Below are 25694 nucleotides of genomic sequence, written 5' to 3' on the forward strand. Positions count from 1 at the left end.
AAGGAAGTCAGGGTTTCAGCAGATTTCCAGTTTTCTGGAATAAGTTTTCCAAGTTTGCTCCAGATTAAAAGAGCAGAAAAACTGAAAGCTGCTCCTCCATGTTTGGTTCTGGGGATAAAACATAAAACTAGAACCAGATGGTTGAAGTTTTGTCCTGAATGCAGAGACAAAGGAAGATATTCATATAAATCAGGGTTGTCAAACTCCAGTCCTGAAGGGCCGCTGTCCTGCAGTTTTTAGATGTGCCACAGGTACAAAACACCTGAATCAAATGGCTTAATGACCTCCTCAGTTCTCCAGAGCCTTGCTAATGACCTAATTATTCTATTCAGGTGTGGTGCAGCAGAGGCACTTCTAAAAGTTGCAGGACACCGGCCCTCGAGGACTGGAGTTTGACACCCCTGATATAAATGAATTGACTCTCTGATGCATCAACCTGGTTGTTCCTGGACATCCAGGACTTTAGGTATTAAACAACTAGTATAAATAAATGCAGTCAGATTCTAATTACATTTCTGGTTTATTGAACAAAAAGCATGAATATTATAGGATTAACCACAAAGTAAAATATGTTTTACATCAGATCTTAGCCTGGGCTGCACAGTGGTGCAGTTGGTAGAGCTGGTGCCTTGCAGCAAGAAGGTTCTGGGTTTGATTCCCGGTCTTTCTGCATGGAGTCTCCATGTTCTCCCTGTGCATGGTGGGTTTTCTCCAGGTACTCCGGTTTCCTCCCACAGTCCAAAAACATGACTGTCAGGTTAATTGGTCTGTCTAAATTGTCCCTAGGTGTGAGTGTGTGTGTGGTTGTGTGTCTCTGTGTTGCCCTGAGACAGACTGGTGACCTGTCCAGGTGACCTGTCCAGGTGACCCCGCCTCTCGCCCAGAACGTTAGCTGGAGATGCAACAGCACCTCCTGGCCCCACTGAGGGACAAGGGTGAAAGAAGATGGATGGATGGATGGATGGATGGATGGATGGATGGATGGATGGATGGATGGATGGATGGATGGATGGATGGATGGATGGATGGATGGATGGATGGATGGATGGATGGATGGATGGATGGATGGATGGATGGATCAGATCTGATCTGATCTGATCTGATCTGATCTTGGCCATCAGTGCCAACGTCCAGCTGCAGCCCGACTCACTGCAACATGAACAGCTTCACAGAAAACAACACAGAGCATCTGTACAGCAAACATTAGACGGTAAATTACTTTAGAAAGTCCAAACATCAAACACTGAAATAATAAGAACTGGTAGAAACTCCTGTTCCCATCAGCCTGGATCCTCCAGACTCTCTGCCTAAACTACTGATAATTGTGATGTTTACTGATCAAATCATTTCTGTTATTTGTTTTAAAGTATTTTTCTGTTTCAAATCATAATGTTTTTAAATTCCATCTCATTTTTAGTTCTGTTTTACTGTAAATAATAAAGCTGATTGTTTATCTTTCATCCCCTGCAGTCTGAATGGTGAAAATGACTAGATGTATTTAATCCATCAGTCTGGATTACAGCTTCCTAAAAAACCCATTAAATAAAATAATCCCTCATCTTCAGTTTTCCTCCACACTAACCAGATTCGTTTCCTCGTCTTTATGTGATTTTTTATGTCTGTACATTCCATTGGCTGTGCTGAATTTAACTCCACATTCTGTACATGAGAATGGTTTCTCACCTGTGTGCACCCACATATGAGCTCTGAGGGAAATTTTGCGTGTGAATATTTGACCACATGTTGGACAGGAAAACAGTGTCTCTCTGTTGTGTTTCCTCAGGTGGGAGTTCAACGAGCTCAGCAGGGTGAAGCCGATCCCACATATTTCACAGGTGAATGACTTCTCCCCGCAGTGGGTCCTCATGTGATTATTCAGACGCCGACGGTCAACACAACCTCTGCCACATATTTTGCAATAAAACGGCCACTCACCTGTGTGGACGCTTATGTGGCCCTTTAAATGAGTTTTTTGAGAGAAGCCTTTTCCACATATTGTACAAACAAATGGCTTCAAACCCAAGTGCATTCTGTGATGCACCTGAGAATTATACTTGGATTTAAAGGTTTTCCCACAAACATCACATGTTAAGGACGAGTAGTTCTGACATTCTTCAGCGTTTGGTTCTGACCCCTGATGACGGGGCGTCTGCAGAGGGCTGACAGGCTGCAGCTGCTCTCCATCCTGTCTGCTGCAGAGTTCACCCCGTTCAGTTTTAACCGGTGAAGCTTCTGGTTCCTCCAGGTCCAGACTGGAGGTCTCATCAGGACCGTTTTGGAGGTTCTGCATCGGATCCTTCTCATCCTTCCAGACATGTTGCTGTAGGTCTGCTAACAATAAAAACACAGTTCAGATTATATATGCCCTGAAAACATGTTTCTAAAAATAACTAGGGAGGCACAAAGTAAAATCCATGTTTTAATAATTAAAACACGTCTGACAAACAGGTTAGGATGAACAAAAGTTTCCTGCTGTTATGAAAATACTGGATATAAGAAAATAACTTTAAACCCATTTGACTTTTCATCACAGCCGTTCTGACGCCTTGAACTGGCCTCTGTCTCTTTAAGAAGCTCCTGCTCTTTCTGACTATCCCCCTCATCCATGTGATCAAACAATGCTTCTCCACGCTGCCGTTTACAGTACAGGAGCCTGTCTGGGGCTGCAGCTCCACGATGGAGATGTGGGTAAAACGATGACAGAAACAGAATTTAACTGGAATCCAGAATAAAACGAGAGGTTTTACAGAATTAGCTGATAATAACGGAGAAAAGTGAAGAACTTTCAGTAGCTTCTGTAGAGTTTCGGCTGCTTTGCAGCGCTGCGTCTCCTCTGAACTCTGAAACACTGACGCCTCCCCACAACAGAAAAACTCAAAGATGAGCACCAGGCTGGGAACCAGAGAGTTTTATGAGTTTGTCAGGACACGGTGGGATGGAAACGGAGAATAAGCTAACTAGCTGTAGCTAACCAAGCCTGTTCATGCAGAACGTTTCAATAAATCAGTGAAGTGGGAGTAGAAGGAGCTGATTTCTCTCTGACTCATGTTGGATATTTCGCTCAAACTTTGCTCCAATGGAAACGTTTGGGACAGTTGGAGGAAATAAAGACGAACACAGATTCTGATCACATCAACATTTATGTTAAAAACAAGATTTGATCTTAATGTTTGACTTCTTTAAAAACAATGAAGAAACTTTTTAACATCTTGTAAAACCACTGAATGCTTTTGAATTAAATGATTTAAGTGTTTTCATGGCTTTTCATAACTCATTTGTATCATCATTAACCATTTCTTGTAATTTACTGTAAATAATGTGTGTTTGTGGCTCAATTGTTTTTTGGTTTTTTTTTAACAATCAGACCTTGTGGCTAAATCTGGCTCATTTAAAAAGCTGTTGTAATGTTGATTAATATATTTACTCTAAACAAGTTGGGAACTATCCTTAGTTTAAAGGAACTTGGCAGCTGTCCGGTTCGGTCCAGATTAGAGGAACTGAAAGCTGCTGCTCCATGTTTGGTTCTGGGGTTAAAGAGGAAACTAGAACCAGATGGTAGAAGTTTTGTCTTGTGAAATAAATTTTAATTCAAATCATTTCTCGCAATTAGAAGCTGATATTTTTGCTCAGCATTGTGTAAACTAGAAGGTATTTACTGTAAATAAACTGAATTGAGTGATGAATCCTCTGTAAATAACCGTCTGCTCCATCAGAACTGAAGCATTTCGTGTTTTAACTATCGCTGCTGACGGATCTCATCAGCTCCTTCATCCGGACCTACCAGAACTTTGTCTCTGCAGCTCCGAACCGATTCTGATGAGTTTGATCTCTGGTTTCCAGTTGATCCCCATCATCCTGCGCTGAGCATCGAGCTCCTCCTCGTAGCAGATGATGGTTTTTTCCACCTCTGAGAAGATTTCTGCTGCAGCAGCAGTTAGTCTCTCTCTGATAAAATCTCTCAGGTGCTGAACGGAAGTCATGGTTGCTGAGATATTAGCTGAGAAACGATAAAACAACCGTATTCTGGCTGATTCCACACAACCTGATGCTAAATCCTTTAGTTTTCCTTTTGCTGGGGGTCACCACAAATCAGCTGATTGGCCAATTTGCGCCCCCTGCTGGACTGGAGAGGAACAGCATAACGTTACCTGAAACGAACATGAACCATCAATCTTTACGTTTTTTGTGCACCAAATAATTATTTATATTATTTTTGTGGACAAAACACACACACACACACACACACACACACACACAGAGAATATGGTTCACAAGTGGTAGCGGTATTTTTGTGAAACCCTTAGGAAATATTTCAGTTTTTCAGTGAATATAATATAAATATACTAAAGCAGAGGTTCTTAACCTTTTTTGAGGTACCGAACTCCCCAGTTGCATATGCGCACTCACTGGACCCTTCTTGTTCCAACCCCCCGACACACAAAACACTTTGCGGTATTCTGATTCAGTAATGTAATTATACTAGCTGTGTTACCACCCCACACCACTAGAGGCAGTACCAACCCCGAAAAGATGCGCCTAAGGAGCAGATTTAGACTATAGAATGTGGTAAAATCTGTGAGTTTTGCTGAAGTAATTTAAGACAAAAGTTCAAATCCATGCTGAGTGGAGCTCCTTCAATCAGGGCTCCTCCGCAGCTCTGATTGGCTAAGCAATGTAACGTGATCCTCTGATTGGCTCAGCAATGTAACGTGATCCTCTGATTGGCTAAGCAATGTAACGTGATCCTCTGATTGGCTAAGCAATGTAACGTGATCCTCTGATTGGCTCAGCAATGTAACGTGATCCTCTGATTGGCTAAGCAATGTAACGTGATCCTCTGCAGCAAGTGATGGCAAAGCGGGGCGTCAACATGACTTTGCACAAGTATGTCTTTACCTCCACAGCAGAGGCTCCACCGAACCCATGAGACCGACTCACCGAACCCCTGGGGTTCGACCGAACCAGGTTAAGAACCACTGGACTAAAGGCTTGTAAAAAAAAAAAAAAAAATGAAGTTCCAGTCCTGTCCAGCAGGGGGCGGAAATGGTCCAATCAGCTGCTCGGTCTCAGTTTGACCCCAGCGGAAGTGAAACAAAGAGCTCCAGCATCAGGTTGTGTGGAATCATCCAGAATACGGTTGTTTTATCGTTTCTCAGCTAATATCTCAGCAACCATGACTTCCGCTCAGCACCTGAGAGATTTTATCAGAGAGAGACTAACTGCTGCTGCAGCAGAAATCTTCTCAGAGGTGGAAAAAACCATCATCTGCTACGAGGAGGAGCTCGATGCTCAGCGCAGGATGATGGGGATCAACTGGAAACCAGAGATCAAACTCATCAGAATCGGTTCGGAGCTGCAGAGACAAAGTTCTGGTAGGTCCGGATGAAGGAGCTGATGTGGAAACAGAGAAAGAGGGAGAAGGAAGAGAGGAGAAGATTAATGATGCAATTCAAAGAGTTGGAGAAACAGGAAGCAAATTATAGCGATGTAAAGTTTAGTCTGGCGCCGGATCAGCAAAGACAACACATTCAGTATTTGTTGGCTTATTTAATTTTGAACTGAAACGATATTCTTACTTCTGTGTGTTAATAAAACAGACGGTGTTCTTTAATGGGGGACAGCGGCTGGAGGTCAGAGTTCATCCTGTAACGGTAGTTTGCTGGTTTAAACCTGAGCTGCGGACACACAGGTCCATCATTATCACTAAGCAACGGTGGTGTTAATGTTACATCACCTACTGCTCTGTAGATATCAGTGACCTAGAATATGGCATTTCATTTAAACACTTTCCTGCTAGAGCTCCAAATCTATTGGGCTGAAAACATGACGACGTGACGAAGAGTCATCCATCCATCCATCCATCCATCCATCCATCCATCCATCCATCCATCCATCCATCCATCCATCTATCTATCTATCTATCTATCTATCTATCTATCTATCTATCTATCTATCTATCTATCTTCCTCCATCCATCCATCCATCCATCCATCCATGCATGCCGGGTCGTGGGGTCAGCAGCCTCAGGAGGCCCAGACTTCCCTCTCCAGCCTCTTCCATCTCCTCCAGGAACCCCAAGGCGTTTCCAGGCCATAGAGAGACATCGTCCCTCCAGGTGTCCTGGGTCTCCCCTCCTCCCGGTGGGACATGATCTCCTCACCAGGGAGGCGTCCAGGAGGCATCCTGACCAGATGCCCGAGCCTCAGCTGGCTCCTCTGGACGTGGAGGAGCAGCGGCTCTACTCTGAGTCCCTCCCGGATGACCGAGCTTCTCTCTCTAAGGGAGAGCCCAGCCACCCTGCGGAGGAGGAAACCCATTTCGGCCGACGAAGAGTGTTGGTCACTTATTGACCTGATAGATGAGAATCATCAATCGATCTATATCAATCATCTCTTCCTTTGTCCCACAGACCTCCAGAATCCACATGTGTCGGTTAAAGAGGAAGCTGCTGCCGTCCAACAGGCCTGTGGCCAGGAGACGAGGTCCAGTCATGACGAGGACGAAGCTGAACCTGAGTGGACTGAGGAGGAGCAGGCGGAACCAGAACCTCCACTGACTGAAGAACATTGGGAACCAGGATCTCTGTGGATTAAAGAGGAGGAGGAGGAGGAGGAAGAGTCTCCGGTGTTTAATTTGGAACAGCAGGAACCAGAACCTTTACCGACCAGGCAGAACCAGAAGCTCGTCTGCAGCAGTGAGGAGGGAGACCAGCTGGACCAGAAGCAGTTTGCTGCTGTGATGGAGACTTTCACACTTCAGAGACGGGATCTGAGTGCTGGACCCAGAGCTGAGCATCCTTCCTTTCACATGTCTGCTGAAGCCGAGAGCAGAGATCAGGAAGGGAGCAGCTGCTCCACCGTGTCAGAGGGTCAGGCCCACTCTGACTCCAGGAAAGGACCGGTCAGCTGTGGCGTGTGTGGGAGATTACTGAAGAATAAATATGACTTAAAACAGCATTACATGACCCACACTGGAGAAAAACCTTTTACCTGTGAAACATGCAGTAAAGGTTTTGCTAGACGTTCTCAGTTAAATGTTCACTATAGAACCCACACCGGTGAAAGGCCTTTTACTTGTCCAATATGCAAGAAAAGTTTCTTTCAAATTGGTCATTTAAACGTCCACAAGAACGTTCATACAGGTGAGAGGCCTTTCTCCTGTGAAACATGTGGGAGAAGTTTCACTAGACGTTATCTATTAAACATGCACCGGAGAAGCCACACAGGTGAGAGGCCTTTCTCCTGGGAGAGCTTTGTGAACAGCTTCTAGCATAAAACATGTTCAGGTGGAAAAAGTCCCTCAGCTTTTAAACCTGTTTTCACTCAATCCAAATATCTGCAGCAAATCATTTTCAAACGTCTCTAATTAAATCTGGACCAGAAAACCCAGAGGTGAGAATTAGATGATTATAAACTGAACAAACAGCATCAAATCAGATTCACTGTGAGAAATATTTCAACTTTTCTTGGTAGTTTTCTGTTTTTAAAGTGTATTAGAAAATAAAGTTACTGTTTGAACCTGGTGATAAATGAAGCTGAGACTTTCTTTATAAACTGTGAACCACATGGAGCCTCTGGACACCAGCAGCTCTGACCTGATGGACAAACACGTTTTCACGCCATCAGATGGGATCATCAGATGGGTGGCATGGTGGTGGAGGGCTGGTGATGTGGGCTCGTTTTACTCTTCAGACCATCAAAGTCCATGTGGGTCCATCTGTCCAGCAGCTGAAGCTCAGTCCAGATCTACAACAGGAAGAATCAAACTAATGAATCATATGGCTGGAGTGGCCTAATCAAAGGCTGAACTTCAACCTTAATATATCCTGATGTGCAGAGATGGATGTTTGGAAACTTAAATTATCTACAGCAGAGTTGTAGAGAAAACTTTAAAACTTCCAGTTTTAAAGTCCATAAAACTGCTGATGGTTGTTGTTGACAACGTGGTTCATTCGATTTTTCATTGTTTTTCTTAAGAACTTTTCAGTTTATTCAACATTTGATAAACGTATTTTATACTTTTACTGTGAAAACCAAAATGTTTAACAGGTTTTCACTTTGTTTTTGAATAAGATTCACATTTTGTTTAATAATGTTGAATTTAAACACAGGAACTACATTTGTTTTGTTTTTACAGGACGAAGATTTAAAGATGTTTGTAGTTTATTTCTACTCTGGAAGTGAATGAAGATGTTCAGGTAGAAACACCTGAAACATGTTCATGTAGGAAAGTCAGAGCTCTAAGAGGAAGAACCAGTGTGTTCATGTTTATGTGCTGATCTAGTTGTAGTAGCTCTATGGTCTGGATTTCTTCTCATTTGAGCTGCGACATGCTGCTGGTTTTAAATAAAGCCTCTGCTGTTCACCTGAAGCCGTTTGATTCATTTCCATGTTGTCAGTTTGAAACCAGCCATCATACATAATATTGGCATCAAAATTAAAATTCAACAGCTATAGAAAGGTTTATAAAACATTCAAATAGAAATTGATATTATTAGAAATGTTTAAGTAAGATTCCATCCATCCATCCATTTTCTTTCACCCTCGTCCCTCAGTGGGGTCAGGAGGTGCTGCTGACCTCTCCAGCTAACGAGAGGCGGGGTCACCTGGACAGGTCACCTGGACAGGTCGCCTGGACAGGTCGCCTGGACAGGTCACCTGGACAGGTCACCAGTCTGTCGCAGGGCATTTAAGTAAGATTTTTATAGTGAAATTCTTCCAGCAACTTTGAGAAGAGAAACCAAACAATAGATATGAAAACTTTGGATCAATTAGCCTCTTAATGCAAACCTACATTTAGCTAATCTAAGTATTATTATGGTTTTTATAATGTTAGACTTGTGAATATTAAATGAGAAACTAGACCCGTTACTGTCACTAAAAGCCTTTAACAGTATTGAACGGTTATATTTATTCAACATTCCTAAAGTGTAACTGATCCTCAAACCAACTTTTTAATGTTTCTATCTAAATGTTTCAGTGTGAAAATAAACAGATAAGCAGCTTTTTTCACTGCATTGTCTTTCAGAATGTTTCTGTTGGCATTAAATGACAGAAGCTGATGATCTGATCATTTCATGGATTCTGTCCAGTCAGCAGAATCCAACTGACCCACTGAGGAACCGATGATCTGATCAGGACATGACAGATCCCAATAATCACTTTATTCACTGCGTTCTGGTTTTATGAGACACTGAATTTTGAGTTTTCATTATCTGTGAATCATAAAAACTACAGGAAACAAAGGCTTGGAATGCATCAGTGTATGGAGGATGATTTCACAATGTTTCCCTTCCTGAGATGACGGGCAAGAAATGCTGCATTTTCACATAATATCACATTAATTTAATATTTTTATAAAAACATGTTCATGTGTACTATTAGTATATCTTGCCTTATTCATCGTACACATTTGACGTTACTGACATGGTTGTTGTTTTGGAAAAGTTGCTCAGTTTTGCACTTTTAATGTTTCCAGTTTTGTCTTTTTAATTCTGGCCTCCTCTGGACCATCCTGGCTCTTCCTGCTTCCCATCTTTTAAACACCAGTGACTGAGACCGTTCACATGAAATGAAATGTCAGGGTACGTCTGAAAAACAAAACAACAAAAGCTGCTAGTCCAACAGGCGGCTGCAGCCCAGGGACAGCAGCAGTGGCGCATGAGATCCACCCGGTGCTGGTTCTGAACACTGGCTCAGTTAAAAAATGATAAAGAGAGAAAACCAGACCTTGAGGTCCAGATGTCGGGGCGTCCTCGGTTCTCCGATCCAGGCCTGCTTGTAACCGTCATTGTGTTATTAGAGTGACATGTTGGCGTTTATTCAACATAAATCAGCTTAAACCTGTACTTACAGAGACACAGCTGACTGTGTTCAGACCTCTGATCTGTAAACTATCTGAACAAAAGGATCCCAAACTTTCCATCACTCTGGAGAATCTATAGTCTGTCACTGCAGTTTATCATTTTAAACTCCAAAGACCTCAAACAGCTTTTCCTAACAAACACACAGGAAAATTACATTTTTATCATCTCTACTGCATTAAAACTAAAAAGGTACTTTCAAATTTTAAAGAAAAACAAATTGTCTTCAAGTGTTTAAATTCAACATTTATTATAAAATTTCAACTTGAAGCTTTAAAAACCAAAAACCTTCTGATTGCAGAAACACCCAACGAGCCAGAGTCTCCCCACAAAACAACCTGACACGTCAACTTCACTCCTACTCATGTTTAAGATTAATTAGTTTTTTTCCTTTTCTAATATACTACTAAAAAATAAACTACTAAGAAATTCTAAATATTTATTGTTAACCAGTGAGAGTCAAATTACTATTTCTTACTTCTGTGCTTTCTTTTCATGTGATAATTCAGTTTCCTATTTTCAATGAAACCTTTGCCACATATTTGACATGAGAAAGGCCTCTCGCCTGTGTGGGTTCTCTGGTGTACATTTAAGTGATTGCGGATAAAATAAGCTTTCCCACATACTTCACATGAATAAGGTCTTTCACCCGTGTGAGTTCTCCTGTGAACATTCAAGTTCGAACTATTTATAAAGCCTTTCCCACACGTTTCACAAGAAAAAGGTCTCTCACCGGTATGGACTTTCTTATGAATACTTAAATTGCCAATATGAGAAAAAGTTTTCCCACAAGTGTCACAAGAAAAAGGTCTCTCACCTGTGTGAATGTTCTTGTGAGCTTTTAAATGATCAATTCGAGAGAAACTTTTGTCACATGTTTCACAAGAGAAAGGCCTCTCAGGTGCCTGATTCTTTAAAAGCTTCTCATCTACATGCCTTTTCTTATGTAAATTTAAATTATCAATACGAGAGAAAGATTTTCCACATGTGTCACAGGAAAAAGGCCTCTCACCACTGTGAACTTTCTTGTGAAGATTTAAATTATAAATTCGCAAGAATGTTTTCCCACATGTTTCACAAGAAAAAGGTCTCTCACCTGTATGAGTTTGCTTGTGAACTTTTAAAATACTGAATCGAGAAAAACGTTTCCCACATGTTTCACAACAAAAAGGTCTCTCCCCAGTGTGGGTTTTGTAATGCTCTTTCAAGTTAAACCTCTTCTTAAATGCTCTTTCACAAATTTCACATTTTAAAGACATATTCTTTGTGTCAGCATGAGACTGACTCTGTAACACTGTGGAGCTGCTTCCTTCCTGTGTAGGTGTATGAAATGACCGTTGCTCAGTTCTTGGTTCTCCAGCACTTTTCCTGGAGACTTCCTGAAGAGGAGTCTCCATCAAAGCAACGGTCTGCTCCTGGACAAGCTGCTCTCCCTCCTCACTGCTGCCGCCGTCCTTCTGGTCCTGCCCAGTTGGAAAATGTTCCAGTTTCTGCTGTTCATGTTTAATCCATGAAGAAGAATCTGTTTCTTCCTTTACTTCAACTATCAGTATTGAATCTGGTTCTTCTTTTTCTTTAATCCATTTAGATTCTAGATCCTCCTGTTCTCCAGTAAGTGGGGTTTCTGGTTTCTTCTGTTCCTCTTCAACCCGTAAAGATGTTGGTTCTTCATTTTCCTCTTCCAAACTTGAGCGTTTGGTTTCCTGGTCTTCCTCTTTAATCCACTGTAATCCTTGTTTCTCCTCTTCTTCTTTAATCCTATGGGTGTCTGGGTTCTCCTGCTTTTCAATCAGTGAAGGTTCTGTTTGTTTCTGTTTTTCTTTAGCCCATGAAGACTTTATTTCCTCCTTTTCTTCTTCCATCAGTGTTGTGTCCTCCTCTTCCTCTTTAATCCATTGTATTGGATCTGGTTCCATCCGATTCTGTTCAGTCCACTGAGGTTCTTCTTCGTCTGGTTAAGGCCTCCTGCCCAGGCTACAGAGACGAGGGACGGAAGAAGCTTCCGTCTCAATGGAGACATGTGACTTTTGAAGGCCTGTAGGGAGAAAGGAGGACATCATTAATATAATTAAATTGATGACCATCTCATTCTTCATTGGAACCATCTGACTCCACCTTCATTAAAACTGGATATTTGGGAGCAATTCCATCAGGAAACTTTGTCCATCCTCCCTGTTAGAGACTCCAGATGTGAACTCGAACACAGGAAAGCACTTGGCAGGAAACAGCATTCACACTGAACTCCTTTGGATGAGGCAGCAAGTTGATAATGACGAGAGTCGGTGCAAACAATCACAAGGACAAGTAATGTGACAGCTGCTCTCTATGCAGCACTGACAGTTTGGAGGTGGAGAAGAAACTAAATAAAATATAGTTATTCATTTGATATAAGATTTTGTATTCCACGTTAACGCGATTATAACAAAATAAAGTCAAATAAAAACAGAATGCATAAAAAGAAAAGGGTTTGAAACAGCACAGAATAAAGAAACACTATAATCTGAATAGGGGCTGCACAGTGGCGCAGTTGGTAGAGCTGTTGCCTTGCAGTAAGAAGGTTCTGGGTTCGATTCCCGGCTGGGGGTCTTTCTGCATGGAGTCTCCATGTTCTCCCTGTGCATGGTGGGTTTTCTCCAGGTACTCCAGTTTCCTCCCACAGTCCAAAAACATGACTGTCAGGTTAATTGGCCTCTTCAAATTGCCCCTAGGTGTGTGTGTGTGTGTGCATGGTTGTGTGTCCTGTGTGTCTCTGTGTTGCCCTACGACAGACTGGCGACCTGTCCAGGGTGACCCCGCCTCTCGCCCGAAACGTTAGCTGGAGAGGAACCAGCAACCCTCCTGACCCCACTGAGGGACAAGGTGTAAGAAAATGGATGGATGGATGGATATAATCTGAATAATACTAAGTGTAATAATGCAGTTATAGATGAAACATAATAAGAAAGCTCAAAACTGAGGAAGTCAGGACAATCTAGGCAATAAAATGTATTTTTTATAGTGTCTGTCTTCTAACAAGTTAATTTAGTGTTTAAGTTCAAACCTGAACAAGTTGACAGGATGTAGCATCAGTTTTACAAGTGAAGTGGGAACGCACCGCTTGTCTGAAGGTTTAGTCAAAGCTGCAGCATTTATTTTTGCTATTGCTGCATCTTCTGTTGGTTTCATGTGTTCCGTTTTCATCTGGGGTTTATAATATATATTTAATATTCATGTTAACTGAGAATACATAAACAGAAAAATGATAAAGTGTTTAAAGCAGCGCCTGATGTTTAAAAAACGAACATAACTAATTAAACCCTGGAAGAAACGTTTTTAGCACACAAAAAGACTGTCAGAGGGCCAGTCTGTAATTCTTTATTAGAACGGCTTTGACGAGGGCAGCTAAGCGGGGTCCTTAGGCGACCGGAAGTTAGTCACCAGTTAACATGAAAACCCATTAAACCGCAACACCGGACTGAACTTAAAACACTGAGTAACGCTGGAAGCTCAAACTGTAAACCGATCAAACTGATTCATACCGATTCTCATCTGGAGTTTCCATCAGATCAGGTTTTCCTCGCAGTGAACGACAGCAGAAGCAGTTAGCCGCCATCTGGTGCTGAACTGAAGACGTAGTTACTGAAATATTCCGTCGTCTTTCTGTTTTCCTTCCGCTCGGTGTCACAGTGAGACAAAGCAGCTGGTCGGTCCATTTCCGCCCCCTGCTGGACTGGACTGGAACTGCATAACAACGGCAGCCTTCCATCTGATCAATCAATGATTTTTTTATCATTTTTAATTGATGATTATGTCCAAACCCCAAATAACTGTTTAAGTTCAATCATAAATATAAACTGAATTAATTTGAAAGCTGCTCCAGAGCTGCGAACATTATGATCCTCCTGGAACAGCTGAACTTAACGTCTGGTTTAAAAACAGTAAAGTTAAAGATGTGAATTCAAGAAGACCAAAAGAATATTGAATTAAAGCTGCTTTAAGTGGAGTATTGGTATTGATGCAGCATAGCATTAGGGTGCGCTTGCTTATGAGATCAGCTGATCGCAGCAGAGGATATGCAGTAACTCACTATTAAACATTACTGATGAAAGAAATTGGCCCATTTTTAATGTCACATTAACAAACATCTGAATCTCACAGGTTGAGTTTTTATTCAGCTAAACTACTGGTGGATTGTTTCCTGCTTCAGTTTACATGAACTCAGCTGAACCGGCTTTGTGGCCCTCAAAATTAAGAAATTCATCTAAAATCACATCATGGAAATATTCCTGCTTCATATCTCAGGACTAAAAATGGAGAAACATATTTCAGTGAAGCTCCCATCAGCCCCTGCGGCCCAGAGGAAACACTGCATTTGAATCTGATGGGGAAAAATCTGCCTCATATGATGCAGAAACCCTAAAAACATTCATGTTCCCACAAACTTTAGGAACAAAGAAAATTCTGATCACAACCTAAAGATGGCGCTGTTGAGTGGCTCCAATACAGAAGTTTAAATTCTTAGTTTTCATCATGTGTTTTCTGTGAGCATCTTTTATTGTTTGTTTCTGTTGTGCTGCTGCCACGGACAGCAGATCTTCTCTATGTTTGACCTCTACAAGCTGGTTAACTGAAAGGCTAAACTGAAATAACATAAAGGAAAACATTGAATGCATCTAAAGTTTTATTAAACATTTATAAATATAAATTAACCCAACTTCCCAGCAGTCTCACTCAATAAAAAGCACCAAGGAGGAAAAGGGCAGGAGCTCAATGAACATTTGCTGCATTATGATTGGTTAATGACAGGTTAAAGGTCAGTTCTTGCTCCAGTCTAATCCTGGGCTGTGAATAAACCAATCAGCTGCTCTGTCTCAGTTTGACCCCAGCAAAAGGAAAACTAAAGGATTTAGCATCAGGTTGTGTGGAATCATCCAGAATACGGTTGTTTTATCGTTTCTCAGCTAATATCTCAGCAACCATGACTTCCGCTCAGCACCTGAGAGATTTTATCAGAGAGAGACTAACTGCTGCTGCAGCAGAAATCTTCTCAGAGGTGGAAAAAACCATCATCTGCTACGAGGAGGAGCTCGATGCTCAGCGCAGGATGATGGGGATCAACTGGAAACCAGAGATCAAACTCAACAGAGACAAAGTTCTGGTAGGTCCGGATGAAGGAGCTGATGAGATCCGTCAGTGGACCTATAACCGCTGTTACAGATTAACTGGTGGCTAAATTTACTGGTTGAAACCTTTGCGCACCGCAGATGTTTCTAAATTGCAGGTGGCCGTGTTGATGCCTGTTCAAATGCTACTTGTGTGACGAAACCGTCTGCAAAACTTTAATTTAATGTATTTAATGTTGCACCGCATTTGTTGCACACATTCACCAGAATTAATTAATTCCAACTCACGAATAGCCGCAATGTGAACATAAATGAAGTTTCTGACCAGCACTGATCAGAAGAACATTGGAATTGACTCAAGTATCTGTAATGTGAGTTGCTGAACACTTCTAGCCATTGGCGTAAATCCCGGAAGGGGGTCCGCCGCCCACACGCCCCCCAATCTCGGAAAAGTCTAGAATTGTCCCCCCAAAGAAATCATAAAAGAACCCCTTGAATTTAAACAATATCAATATTAAATAGAAACAAAGAACGAAGTAAATCTGCCATTCATCCCCCCACTATTGTTAGAACAATGGTTCAGTCCAAAGTGAAGGAGGAGCAACAGCTGCGCTGCTGAACGGTACAGGCTCCGTTAGAGCTAGCTGCTAGCTGTTAGCTGCTAGCTGTTAGCTGTGGCTCTGCAGCACTAACGAAAAACCCTCCAGTAACTAAATACTTAAAGCAAAAGACATGAAACACCTTTTATTTACTTTCACTGCTCAATAGGAAGAAACACATCGACAATAAACAGTTTGTTATTTCATTACTTTGGCTGAATCATGATAAACTGCCACCTGATGCCTTGGAAACAGTGGCGTAACTACACATTATTCAGGTGGATGCGAAAACAAATCCCCCCCCCCTCCTTTTTTTCTAGAAAACTGGTGCTGACCTTTAAGTTTAAGTTATGATGCCTCCCAAATATTCAATTCCAACATATTTATAGGTTCTCAGCCATCCAAGACATGGAAAATAACCCATCAAAAATACATGTTTAAAGCAACTTAAGTTGTAATTTAAATAACACATGATTTATATTGTGAAAAACTGCAATAAATCAATATTTATGAGGAATTTTATTAAGTGGAGTTACTTATTAAAGCTTATTTTTATAATCACAGGGTGTTCCAGAAAATTATTCAGATTCTGCTCATTTCATGTTCAGGCTTACAGGAACGATGAAATGCACAACAGGCAGCTCCAGTGTTTTGTGTTAGTTCTGTCAGTTCTACTGGATCTGCAGGCTTTGTGAATTTACCACCAGTTTCCTTTTGTCACTTTGAATCTGTAAATGTTCCCCAGATATCAACGTGACTGCCTGCTATTTGTAGTCATTTGTTTGCATGGCGTATTTAAAAGCTCACAATAAAAGTCATACAGGCAAGAGGCCTTTTGTCTGTGACACATGCGGGAAAAGCTTTTCTCGAGTTGACAATTTTAATCTTCACAAGAAAATTCATACAGGTGAGAGGCCCTTTTCTTGTGACACATGTGGAAAAAGTTTCTCTCATAGTGGTTATTTAAAAGTTCACCAAAAACTTCCTACAAGTGAGAGGCCTTTTTCTTGTGACGCATGTGAAAAATCATTCGTTCGAATGGCGTATTTAAAAGCTCACAAGAAAAGTCATACAGGTGAGAGGCCTTTTGTCTGTGACATATGTGGTAAAGGTTTGTCTAGAATGGATCATTTAAGTCATCACATGAAAAGTCATACTGGTGAAAGGCCTTTTTCTTGTGACGCATGCGGGAAAAGCTTTTCTCGAAATGACAATTTAAATCTTCACAAGAAAATTCATACAGGTGAGAGGCCCTTTTCTTGTGACACATGTGGAAAAAGTTTCTCTCATAGTGGTTATTTAAAAGTTCACCAAAAACTTCCTACAAGTGAGAGGCCTTTTTCTTGTGACGCATGTGAAAAATCATTCGTTCGAATGGCGTATTTAAAAGCTCACAAGAAAAGTCATACAGGTGAGAGGCCTTTTGTCTGTGACATATGTGGTAAAGGTTTGTCTAGAATGGATCATTTAAGTCATCACATGAAAAGTCATACTGGTGAAAGGCCTTTTTCTTGTGACGCATGCGGGAAAAGCTTTTCTCGAGTTGACAATTTAAATCTTCACAAGAAAATTCATGCAGGTGATAGACCTGGTTATAGACCCTTTTCTTGTAAAACATGTGGAAAATGTTTTTCACATAGGTCAAATGTAAATGTTCACAGGAGAACCCACACAGGGGATAGGCCTTTTTCATGTCAAATATGTGGAAAAAGCTTCATTGAAAGTAGAAAACTGAATTTTCACATGAAACAAAAACACATTAGTGAGAAGTAGTCCTTTGACTCTCAAACCGATTGTTACATATTCTTTTATTCTGGCCAGCGGCCAAAGTGCAACAATGAAAGAAGGTCTGAGCAGATGTTAAGTGGCACATATTTTAATATAATAAGCCATTAATCAACAATTTATTAATGGTTTGCATTCTGACTGGAGAGAATCCTGAAGCTACAAACTAAAAGGACTAAAAATCTACCAAACTTCAGGTCAATTATACTTTTTTATTTCAGAATCAAAACTTAAAAAAATACAACTCTGATAAGAACATTGGTGTCATAAAATCTTTAAACAAAAGTAGTTGGAAAAAGAAAAACAGTTTGGTGTGTTAAGTGACCTGGATATTAAACATCCTGTGCACAGGCCTCATCACACATGGACAAAAATGTTGGTACCCTGCTGTGAATGAACAAAATCCACAGTCCTCCGTATCGAGCAGCTCTCTGATGGCAGACAGCATGTCCACAGTCATGCTGCTAGCATTAGCCCCACAGGCTCGGTGCCTCTAGCATCAGCCCCACAGGCTCGGTGCCGCTAGCATTAGCCCCACAGGCTCGGTGCCTCTAGCATTAGCCCCACAGGCTCGGTGCCTCTAGCATTAGCCCCACAGGCTCGGTGCCGCTAGCATCAGCCCCACAGGCTCGGTGCCGCTAGCATCAGCCCCACAGGCTCGGTGCCTCTAGCATTAGCCCCACAGGCTCGGTGCCTCTAGCATTAGCCCCACAGGCTCGGTGCCTCTAGCATTAGCCCAACAGGCTCGGTGCCTCTAGCATTAGCCCAACAGGCTCGGTGCCTCTAGCATTAGCCCCACAGGCTCGGTGCCGCTAGCATTAGCCCCACAGGCTCGGTGCCGCTAGCATTAGCCCCACAGGCTCGGTGCCTCTAGCATTAGCCCCACAGGCTCGGTGCCGCTAGCATTAGCCCCACAGGCTCGGTGCCGCTAGCATCAGCCCCACAGGCTCGGTGCCGCTAGCATTAGCCCCACAGGCTCGGTGCCGCTAGCATTAGCCCCACAGGCTCGGTGCCGCTAGCATTAGCCCCACAGGCTCGGTGCCGCTAGCATTAGCCCCACAGGCTCGGTGCCGCTAGCATCAGCCCCACAGGCTCCGTGCCGCTAGCATTAGCCCCACAGGCTCCGTGCCGCTAGCATTAGCCCCACAGGCTCGGTGCCGCTAGCATTAGCCCCACAGGCTCGGTGCAGCTAGCATTAGCCCCACAGGCTCGGTGCCGCTAGCATTAGCCCCACAGGCTCGGTGCCGCTAGCATTAGCCCCACAGGCTCGGTGCCGCTAGCATTAGCCCCACAGGCTCGGTGCCGCTAGCATTAGCCCCACAGGCTCGGTGCCGCTAGCATTAGCCCCACAGGCTCGGTGCCGCTAGCATTAGCCCCACAGGCTCGGTGCCGCTAGCATTAGCCCCACAGGCTCGGTGCCGCTAGCATTAGCCCCACAGGCTCGGTGCCGCTAGCATTAGCCCCACAGGCTCGGTGCCTCTAGCATCAGCCCCACAGGCTCGGTGCCGCTAGCATTAGCCCTACAGTAGGTACGCAAGTGGGTCAGAGAGTCTGAATGATTAACTGCATACCAATTCTGATGAACACACAAGCTTCAAAAAGGAAGATTAAAAGCTGTGATGATGAGCAATGAAAAACAGCTGCAGGTTAAACCAGGATGTGTCTGCACACCGCGCCCTGCTGAGGGGAAACCTGGTTATAGACAGAAACCATTTGATCATAGTTTCTGTTATTGTGGGGTCAGTGTCTGATCTGATCAGTTTTATTCATGGGGAGAGTTTGGCTGTGATTTCTACAGCACAATAAATGCAGAAAAAAGTGATGAGTTTGTCTGAGAGAAAAGGAGCTCAGACAAACCTCTTAGATCTTAAATATCCAGGGGAATGTGACTTGTCAAATCTGTTTATGATCTGTTTGTGGATTATGATCAGGGTCTGGTCTCCTTCTGTGATGTAGATGCTGCAGCTCTGATCTGCTCCTTTACTGGCTGCTGCTTCAAGGAGAAACTCTACCCATACTTCAGTCCTGAGCATAATGATGGAGGTAAAAACTGTTCCTCTGATCATCTGTCCTGTTGATCAGGCTGATCTGATGAATCTCCATGAAGTACGAGTCTGAGACTCTGCAGGTGAAGTCCTGCTGGTGGTGAGCTTTAAATTATTTGCTGCAGCTACTTTTTCTTCTGTTTATACACATTTCAGCTTCTCTCTTCATGTTTGTAAAACAAGAAGCTCAATGTTTCTTGGAAAGTTGATGTCAGTAAATGATTCTTCGTTTGGAGTTTGAACCTTCACCCTGTATTCAATGATGACGCCGTAATAATAAAACCCATTATAGCTTTGACTCTGAATTAGAGAAGTTCATTTTTTATGCCCTGACTGTTGTGTGGTGTTGACTGGGGTTCAGTCTATTTTTTGTGGTAAAGACTGTATATTCCTTTGTTTGCTTGTTTAAATGTTCACAACAGATAACTTAAAAATTAAACGTTACCGGAAGATTGTCACCGCTTAACATGACAACACATTAATACAAAACACCGGTCTCAACGCAGTTTGAGAGACTGAAGTCTGTCTATAAAACAGAGTTCAGATTATAAACCATCTTATTTATCTCTTTACTTAGTTTAATATTTAGCTACATGCCGGTTCTGTTGAATTTTATCTGAGGTTTCCAGTAGATTTCCAGCAGTCTGATGTCTTCCTCGTAGCGGACGATGGCCATGCTGAACTGAAGACATCGTTGGGAGAAAACGGCTGCATCATGAAGCCGTTTCCTTCATCTGCAGCAGAACCTTCTGCGACCGGGTCGGACCTCCAACTCTGTCAGACTTTCAGCAGTTTGTTCTGTCCGTCGGTCACAGCAGAAGTTTCTAAAGACGAACTGGAAGGTGAAGATCTGCTGGCCTGAAGCAACAGATGTAACACAGACAGTAAAAAGGCAGAAGAGCAACATCCAACAGAACCGGATCAGAACCTTCCATCACAGATTGATTTACACACGGACACCTTGGGTCTTTCATCTAGTTTATTTTAAACTGAGTAACAGACTGAGATCTAAAAAACAGATTATAAACTCCGATCCTGTGAGGATCGGCTGATGATTTGAACGTTAAACATGGAACTTTTTATTTTTAGGAAATTCAGACTAGAATCAGCCTCCAATCCAGAAATGAACGTTTCCCCAGGCAACATGAGGTCAGAGCATCAACGACCCAATCGGACCTCTAGATACAGCTCAACACCATCAAGGCCTCAGCAAGTAAATCAGTGAACAAAACATCCAACGTTTTGTTTGCACTGAAAACGAAACAAAAAGCAAACAATAACCTTCCAACTATTTTACAGAAAGTTGTGTCTCATCTTTGCAACGTCACTGGAACTGAAGAAAAGCAACAAAAAAAAAAACTACTTGACAGACTGAACTCTTCCCCTACAACGTCCACCTTCCTGGTGGCACCTGACTCCCCTCCATGAGGAAAACCTATTTCCACATTTCTCACATCCATAGAGCTTCCCACAGCTTCTCATGTGGGAACCTACTTCAGATTTATCTTTAAAACTTTCCCCACATTTTCTACAAATGAAGGCTGGTTTCTTTTTGTGGGACTTCCTGTGAGCTGCCAGCCTCTGTTTATCTTTAAAACTTTTCCCACATTTGCGACAACTGTTGGCCGGGCTTTTGTGGGACTTCATGTGGGCAATATAAGAAGTCCTATAAAGAAAAAGTATTTTGCATATTCTACAAAACAAAGTCTCATCAGCTGAGGGAGTTTCTCGGTGGTTGACTGGCTTCGTGGTTTTGGACGTTTCCCGCCATGTTTTATACAATATCGGCTCCTGTTCCTTGTGCCTCTTCATGTGGGATTTCTTGGTTGAATGACAAGCAAACTTTTTCTTGCATAACCCACAGTAAAATGGCTTTGCACGTTTCCTCTGGTGTATTTTCAGGTGACACTTGCGTGAATATTCAGAAGTGAAATGTTTCCCGCAGGTTTCACAAAATGGCTGCTCCCACCTGTGAGCTTTGTAGTGAATTTTTAGAAAAGCAAGTTCAGCAAAGCCTCGTTTGCATATTTCACAGAAGAAGTTCTTCTGTCTGCTTTTGATTCCAGCTAGCTGCCGAGCTTTCAGGTGGTCCACCAGGTGGGTCATCTTGTGGTCCCTCAGGCGAGCGTGTTGGGCGAAGCGTTCTCCACAGCGCTGGCAAACATACGGTTTCACACCCGGATGTGTCTTTAGATGCTGATTCAAACTCTGAGACTTCACTACGGCACTGCACACGTAGCATTTACTGAGCTTCATAGTGTCTGTGTTAGAACGACGCTCTGACCCCACAGAGCTGGTTCCTTCCTGGTTCTGGTCCTCGGCTGCAGGTCGGGTCGGAGCGACCAGCTGCTCCCGGTCTGGGTTCTTTTGCTGCAGCTGAACAGGTTCTGATCCGTAGTGTTCCTGACCTGGTGTCACACCGGAGTAGAAACCATAAAGCTCCATGAATCTGTGGCGATCGTCTGGCGAGTTCTGATAGTGAAGCGGACCAGCGCCTGGTTCTGGTTGAAACCAGCCATGTTGTCGACAAGTTGAGGCCATTAGAAGTTTCTCCTCCCAACTCCTGACTGATTCCTGCTGCTGCAAATGTGGAGGTTCTGGTTCCTCTTGCATCTGCTCAGAATTGCATGAATTAAAGGTTTTAAGCTCGATAAAACTTTGCTGCTCCTCTGCAGGGTTTTCACACTGAAACTGCTCTGGTTCTGGTTCTGGTCCGATCCAGCCGTGTTCCTGAGACCCTGCTGCCATAAACTGTTCTGCCTCCCAGCAGCTGCAGAGCTTCTTCCTCTCCTGCTGGACAGGTGGCGGTTCTGATCCATTACATTCCTCTGTGATCTGCTCAGCATCCAGCGTTGCACCTGAGTAGAAATGGTGCTGAAGTTCTGGAGGGTTCTGATGGTGAAGCTGTTCCTTGTCTGGTTCTGGTTGATGAGAAGGCAACAGGTCCATAAAGGCGTCGGTTTCACGTGTCGACAACAGCTGCTGGATCTGCTGGCTGCTCTGGATCAGGATGGGGAGCAGCTGAGGTTTCTCATGTTCACTGTCAGACCGTGGAGGTTCTGGTTCTGGTTCCTCCTGTTCGACTTTAATCTGTGGAGGTTCTGGATCCGCTTTAACCTTTAAACCTTCTGGGTTCTCTAGTTTCTCTTCTAACTGTGGAGGTTCTGGTTTTTCTTGGTCTTCTTTGATCTTCATAGGATCAGGTTCTTCCGGATCCTTTTTAATATCCAGAAACTCTGAATTTATTTCACCATCTTCACGCTCTGGAGGTTCTGGTTCCCCCGGTTCATCCTCAGACTGATCTACATCCTCCTCGTCCTCTTTAACACCTTCTGGATTCTTCTGGTCGTCGTCACACTGCAGATAATCTGGATCTGTCGGTTCTGGCTCCCTCTGGTCACTGAGAGCTTCCTCTTCCTTCCAGACATGTTGCTTTGGGAAGTCTGGAGGAACAGAAAGGAACAGAATAACTTCCCAGCATGAAACTGATGCTGTGATTCACAGCGTGTCGGCCAGCCGATCTGGTACCATCGGTCTAAATTAAGTCCAATATATTTGATTTATTTTTAGAATGAAGCAAAACGACTGGAGATTTAAGATCTTTTCTAGAATCTGCTCTGATCCCTAATGAATAACACAATTATAGTAATAATAATAAAACATTAATCAACAACTTAATGTAAAATGATTGAACTGGACAAAATGTAATATTTCAGTTGGTGGCTGTGTGTTTTTATGCTGTAAAGCATCTTCTGTGCAACACAAATAACCTGGACCTTTGCCTTGAATATCTAGAAGCAGGATGTTCCTCAGTTATTTTGTCTCTTATCCATCCAAACTATCTACAGGTTCTGAAAACGGGCCTAAATCCTGAGCTGCAGAAGGTGGACAGAAAGCTGCTCAGCATCTACATTCTGCTGATTCCACCAGTTCTGCACTGCAAAAACACAAAACCTTACCAAGTAACTTTGGTCTAATTTGTAGTGAAAATATCGTAATAAACATAAAATAGGACAAAACTAACATGGAAGTAGTTTTGTGGCTCCTGTATCTTTCAGCAAGATATATGTGTTTTAAGTCAATCATTTATTAGTATTGATGAAAAAGTATTGTTCCATTGGCAGATTTTGTTTCACTTACAAACAAGACATTTTCTCATGCTATAAATAATCTGCCAACGGAACAATTACTTTTTCATCAATACTAAGGAATTATTGAACAATCTGGAAAATATTGCTGAAAAATTACTTGTCAGTTAGTTTGGTCTTATTTTAAGAGCACCAAGACATCTGCACTAGAAACTAGATGAAGAATACTTGGTAAGATGTTGTGTTTTTGCAGTGTGGTGAGTTTCATACCGGTTCTGGTGAGCTCTATACCGGTTCTGGTGAGTTTCATACCGGTTCTGGTGAGTTTCATACCGGTTCTGGTGAGCTCTATACCGGTTCTGGTGAGCTCTATACCGGTTCTGGTGAGTTTCATACCGGTTCTGGTGAGTTTCATACCGGTTCTGGTGAGCTCTATACCGGTTCTGGTGAGTTTCATACCGGTTCTGGTGAGCTGAATCCAGCAGATATCCAGCTTTCTGATCTCCTCTTGGTACTGGATCACCGTATTTCCAAACTCTGGTTCCTTCTGGTTTTCTTTCATCTGAATATGATCATGTTCCTGCTGTTTCCCTCCTACACACTGAGGTTCTGGTTCCTGCTGGTTCTGTCTAATTTCTTGAGGTTCTGGTTCCTTCTGGTCTAGACTCTGCTGGTTCCGGAGCTCCGGGTCGGTCAGAACCTCCTTCTTATTGCTGACATGCTGCTTTGGCTCGTCTGTAGGAACAAGGAGACCCAAGAGCTCATGATGACCGTCTCCAGAACCGGTGTTGGTTCTGATCCAGACATCCTGGTCCGTTCATTTTATGAGTTATTGCAAATAGAATAAATATTTAGTTATTGTCAATGAGTTTACACTCTAAGATCATTTCTGTTTTACTACAGCCTTAAAAAATAAATAAATGAGTAACAATTGAGACATAGATTCTCTTTGGAATTGAAGGACTTTATGAATTAGTAATGACGTCAGTCAGCTATATAATGATGTACAAATTCAATTTACTGTAAGAGAGCAAATATATTTAAGGTAGAGTCAGAAAACAAAGCAAATCAAGTTCACTCAAGTTTTTCCATCTCTTCTCCGTAAAAAATGTGCAAATAAATAACATTTTTTTAAAAGCTTAACTTTATAGCTATTTTTGGCGTTTTCTGTTTCCCCATAAATTTTTTTAAATTGTTTTATTTTCCAATTCTAGTCTACTGTCGTTAGCAGAAGCAGAATAACCCGGTAAAACGGACGAACCGGATACAAATTAAGCTACATGGTGGTAGCTGCTAAAGCTAGCAAATGGGCGGTTGGTCACAGTTGCCATGGTAACAGGAAGAAAAATCCCAACCAAACGACTCAATTTTTCATCTATTCATTTTTTTTATGTTGTATTTTATTTTATGAGTCTGAACTAGCCGGCCTCTGTAGCTTCTTACCGATTCTGGTGAGTTTTATTTGAGGTTTCCAGCATTTTTCCAGCAGTTTAATGTCCTCCTCGTAGCGGACGATGGTTTTTTCGACCTGTATGAAGATTTCTTCCACAGCAGCAGTTAGTCGCTCTCTAATGAAATTTCTCAGCTGCTGAAATGAAGACATTGTTACTGAATATGTAGCTAAAACTCAACACCACAACACAAGCTGCTGCTGGAGCCGTTTCGTTTAACTTCAGCTGTCACACTGAAACAAAGCAGCTGGTTTACCGCCCCTTGCTGGACTGGAGGAGAACAGCACATTTAGGAGAATAAAAGCTTTTCCAAACTGTCATTGAAGCAAATATTAACCAAGAATATTTCCTGAATATGTGCTGCACTCTTATAATACCTGTGGAGACGTGAGTCAACTTTTAGTTCCTCCTTTAATAATTCCTGTAAATCTGTGTCACTTCTTTTTCGACTAATTCTACATTTACCTGATGGCCTTGTAGCTATATTTCTACAGCAGCATTCTCTATCATATAACCTGCTTTGCAGCGCCACAGCGCCACCTTCAGGTTGTGATTAAAAGTGGCTTTTCAGGTGAGTGTTTCCAGCCAATCAGGAGCCAACAGTGTCACACACTCACCTGTCACACAGCGAGCCGGAGCAATTTAACTCACAATCCAGTCATTGACATCACATTTCAAATCACCGCATCAGTCAAACATAACGGGCTAAACATGACCTGAACACTTTGACCACATGTAGAACAAAAAATACAGTTTATACAA

The 25694-nt window shown here is 42.5% G+C and overlaps 5 protein-coding genes across 13 annotated transcripts; 2 read left to right on the plus strand and 3 right to left on the minus strand.

Moving 5' to 3' along the window:
* Nucleotides 1–206: 206 nt before the first annotated feature.
* LOC103460582 (uncharacterized) lies at nt 207–4580 on the minus strand. Of its 2 annotated transcripts, none has more exons than XM_008402822.3 (2): nt 3782–4580; nt 207–2328 (listed from the first exon to the last, which is right to left on the minus strand). In XM_008402822.3, the coding sequence occupies exons 1-2, from the start codon at nt 3978–3980 to the stop codon at nt 1562–1564; spliced, it is 966 nt and encodes a 321-aa protein (XP_008401044.2). In that variant the 5' UTR covers nt 3981–4580; the 3' UTR covers nt 207–1561. The 2 variants fall into 2 exon arrangements, with proteins under 2 accessions (XP_008401044.2, XP_008401043.2); XM_008402821.3 differs by having other exon boundaries at nt 207–2331.
* Nucleotides 4581–4679: 99 nt separating this feature from the next.
* On the plus strand, nt 4680–8370 carry LOC145548140 (uncharacterized). The gene is made up of 2 exons (XM_081598844.1): nt 4680–5372; nt 6410–8370. Exons 1-2 carry the CDS (start codon nt 5174–5176, stop codon nt 7267–7269), a joined length of 1059 nt encoding a protein of 352 aa, XP_081454970.1. The 5' UTR covers nt 4680–5173; the 3' UTR covers nt 7270–8370.
* A 1712-nt stretch (nt 8371–10082) lies between these two features.
* LOC103460580 (uncharacterized) lies at nt 10083–13861 on the minus strand. 2 transcript variants are annotated; one of them, XM_017303410.2, is made up of 2 exons: nt 13381–13861; nt 10083–11897 (listed from the first exon to the last, which is right to left on the minus strand). In XM_017303410.2, the coding sequence occupies exon 2, from the start codon at nt 11776–11778 to the stop codon at nt 10330–10332; it is 1449 nt and encodes a 482-aa protein (XP_017158899.2). In that variant the 5' UTR covers nt 11779–11897; nt 13381–13861; the 3' UTR covers nt 10083–10329. The 2 variants fall into 2 exon arrangements, with proteins under 2 accessions (XP_017158899.2, XP_008401041.2); XM_008402819.3 differs by lacking the exon at nt 13381–13861 and adding an exon at nt 11978–12404.
* Nucleotides 13862–15053: 1192 nt separating this feature from the next.
* On the plus strand, nt 15054–17466 carry LOC108165976 (uncharacterized). The gene has a single exon (XM_081598846.1). It carries the CDS (start codon nt 16350–16352, stop codon nt 17334–17336), a length of 987 nt encoding a protein of 328 aa, XP_081454972.1. The 5' UTR covers nt 15054–16349; the 3' UTR covers nt 17337–17466.
* Nucleotides 17467–20358: 2892 nt separating this feature from the next.
* LOC103460579 (uncharacterized) lies at nt 20359–25581 on the minus strand. Of its 7 annotated transcripts, none has more exons than XM_081598825.1 (4): nt 25550–25581; nt 24925–25066; nt 23941–24289; nt 20359–22836 (listed from the first exon to the last, which is right to left on the minus strand). In XM_081598825.1, the coding sequence occupies exons 3-4, from the start codon at nt 24041–24043 to the stop codon at nt 20753–20755; spliced, it is 2187 nt and encodes a 728-aa protein (XP_081454951.1). In that variant the 5' UTR covers nt 24044–24289; nt 24925–25066; nt 25550–25581; the 3' UTR covers nt 20359–20752. The 7 variants fall into 7 exon arrangements, with proteins under 7 accessions (XP_081454951.1, XP_081454949.1, XP_081454953.1 ...); XM_081598823.1 differs by having other exon boundaries at nt 24925–25069; XM_081598827.1 differs by lacking the exon at nt 25550–25581 and adding an exon at nt 25310–25516.
* Between the last annotated feature and the right edge of the window lie 113 nt (nt 25582–25694).

This window comes from Poecilia reticulata, chromosome 17 (genome assembly GCF_904066995.2).
Source record: "Poecilia reticulata chromosome 17, P_reticulata-male-v2, whole genome shotgun sequence".
NCBI lineage: Eukaryota > Metazoa > Chordata > Actinopteri > Cyprinodontiformes > Poeciliidae > Poecilia > Poecilia reticulata.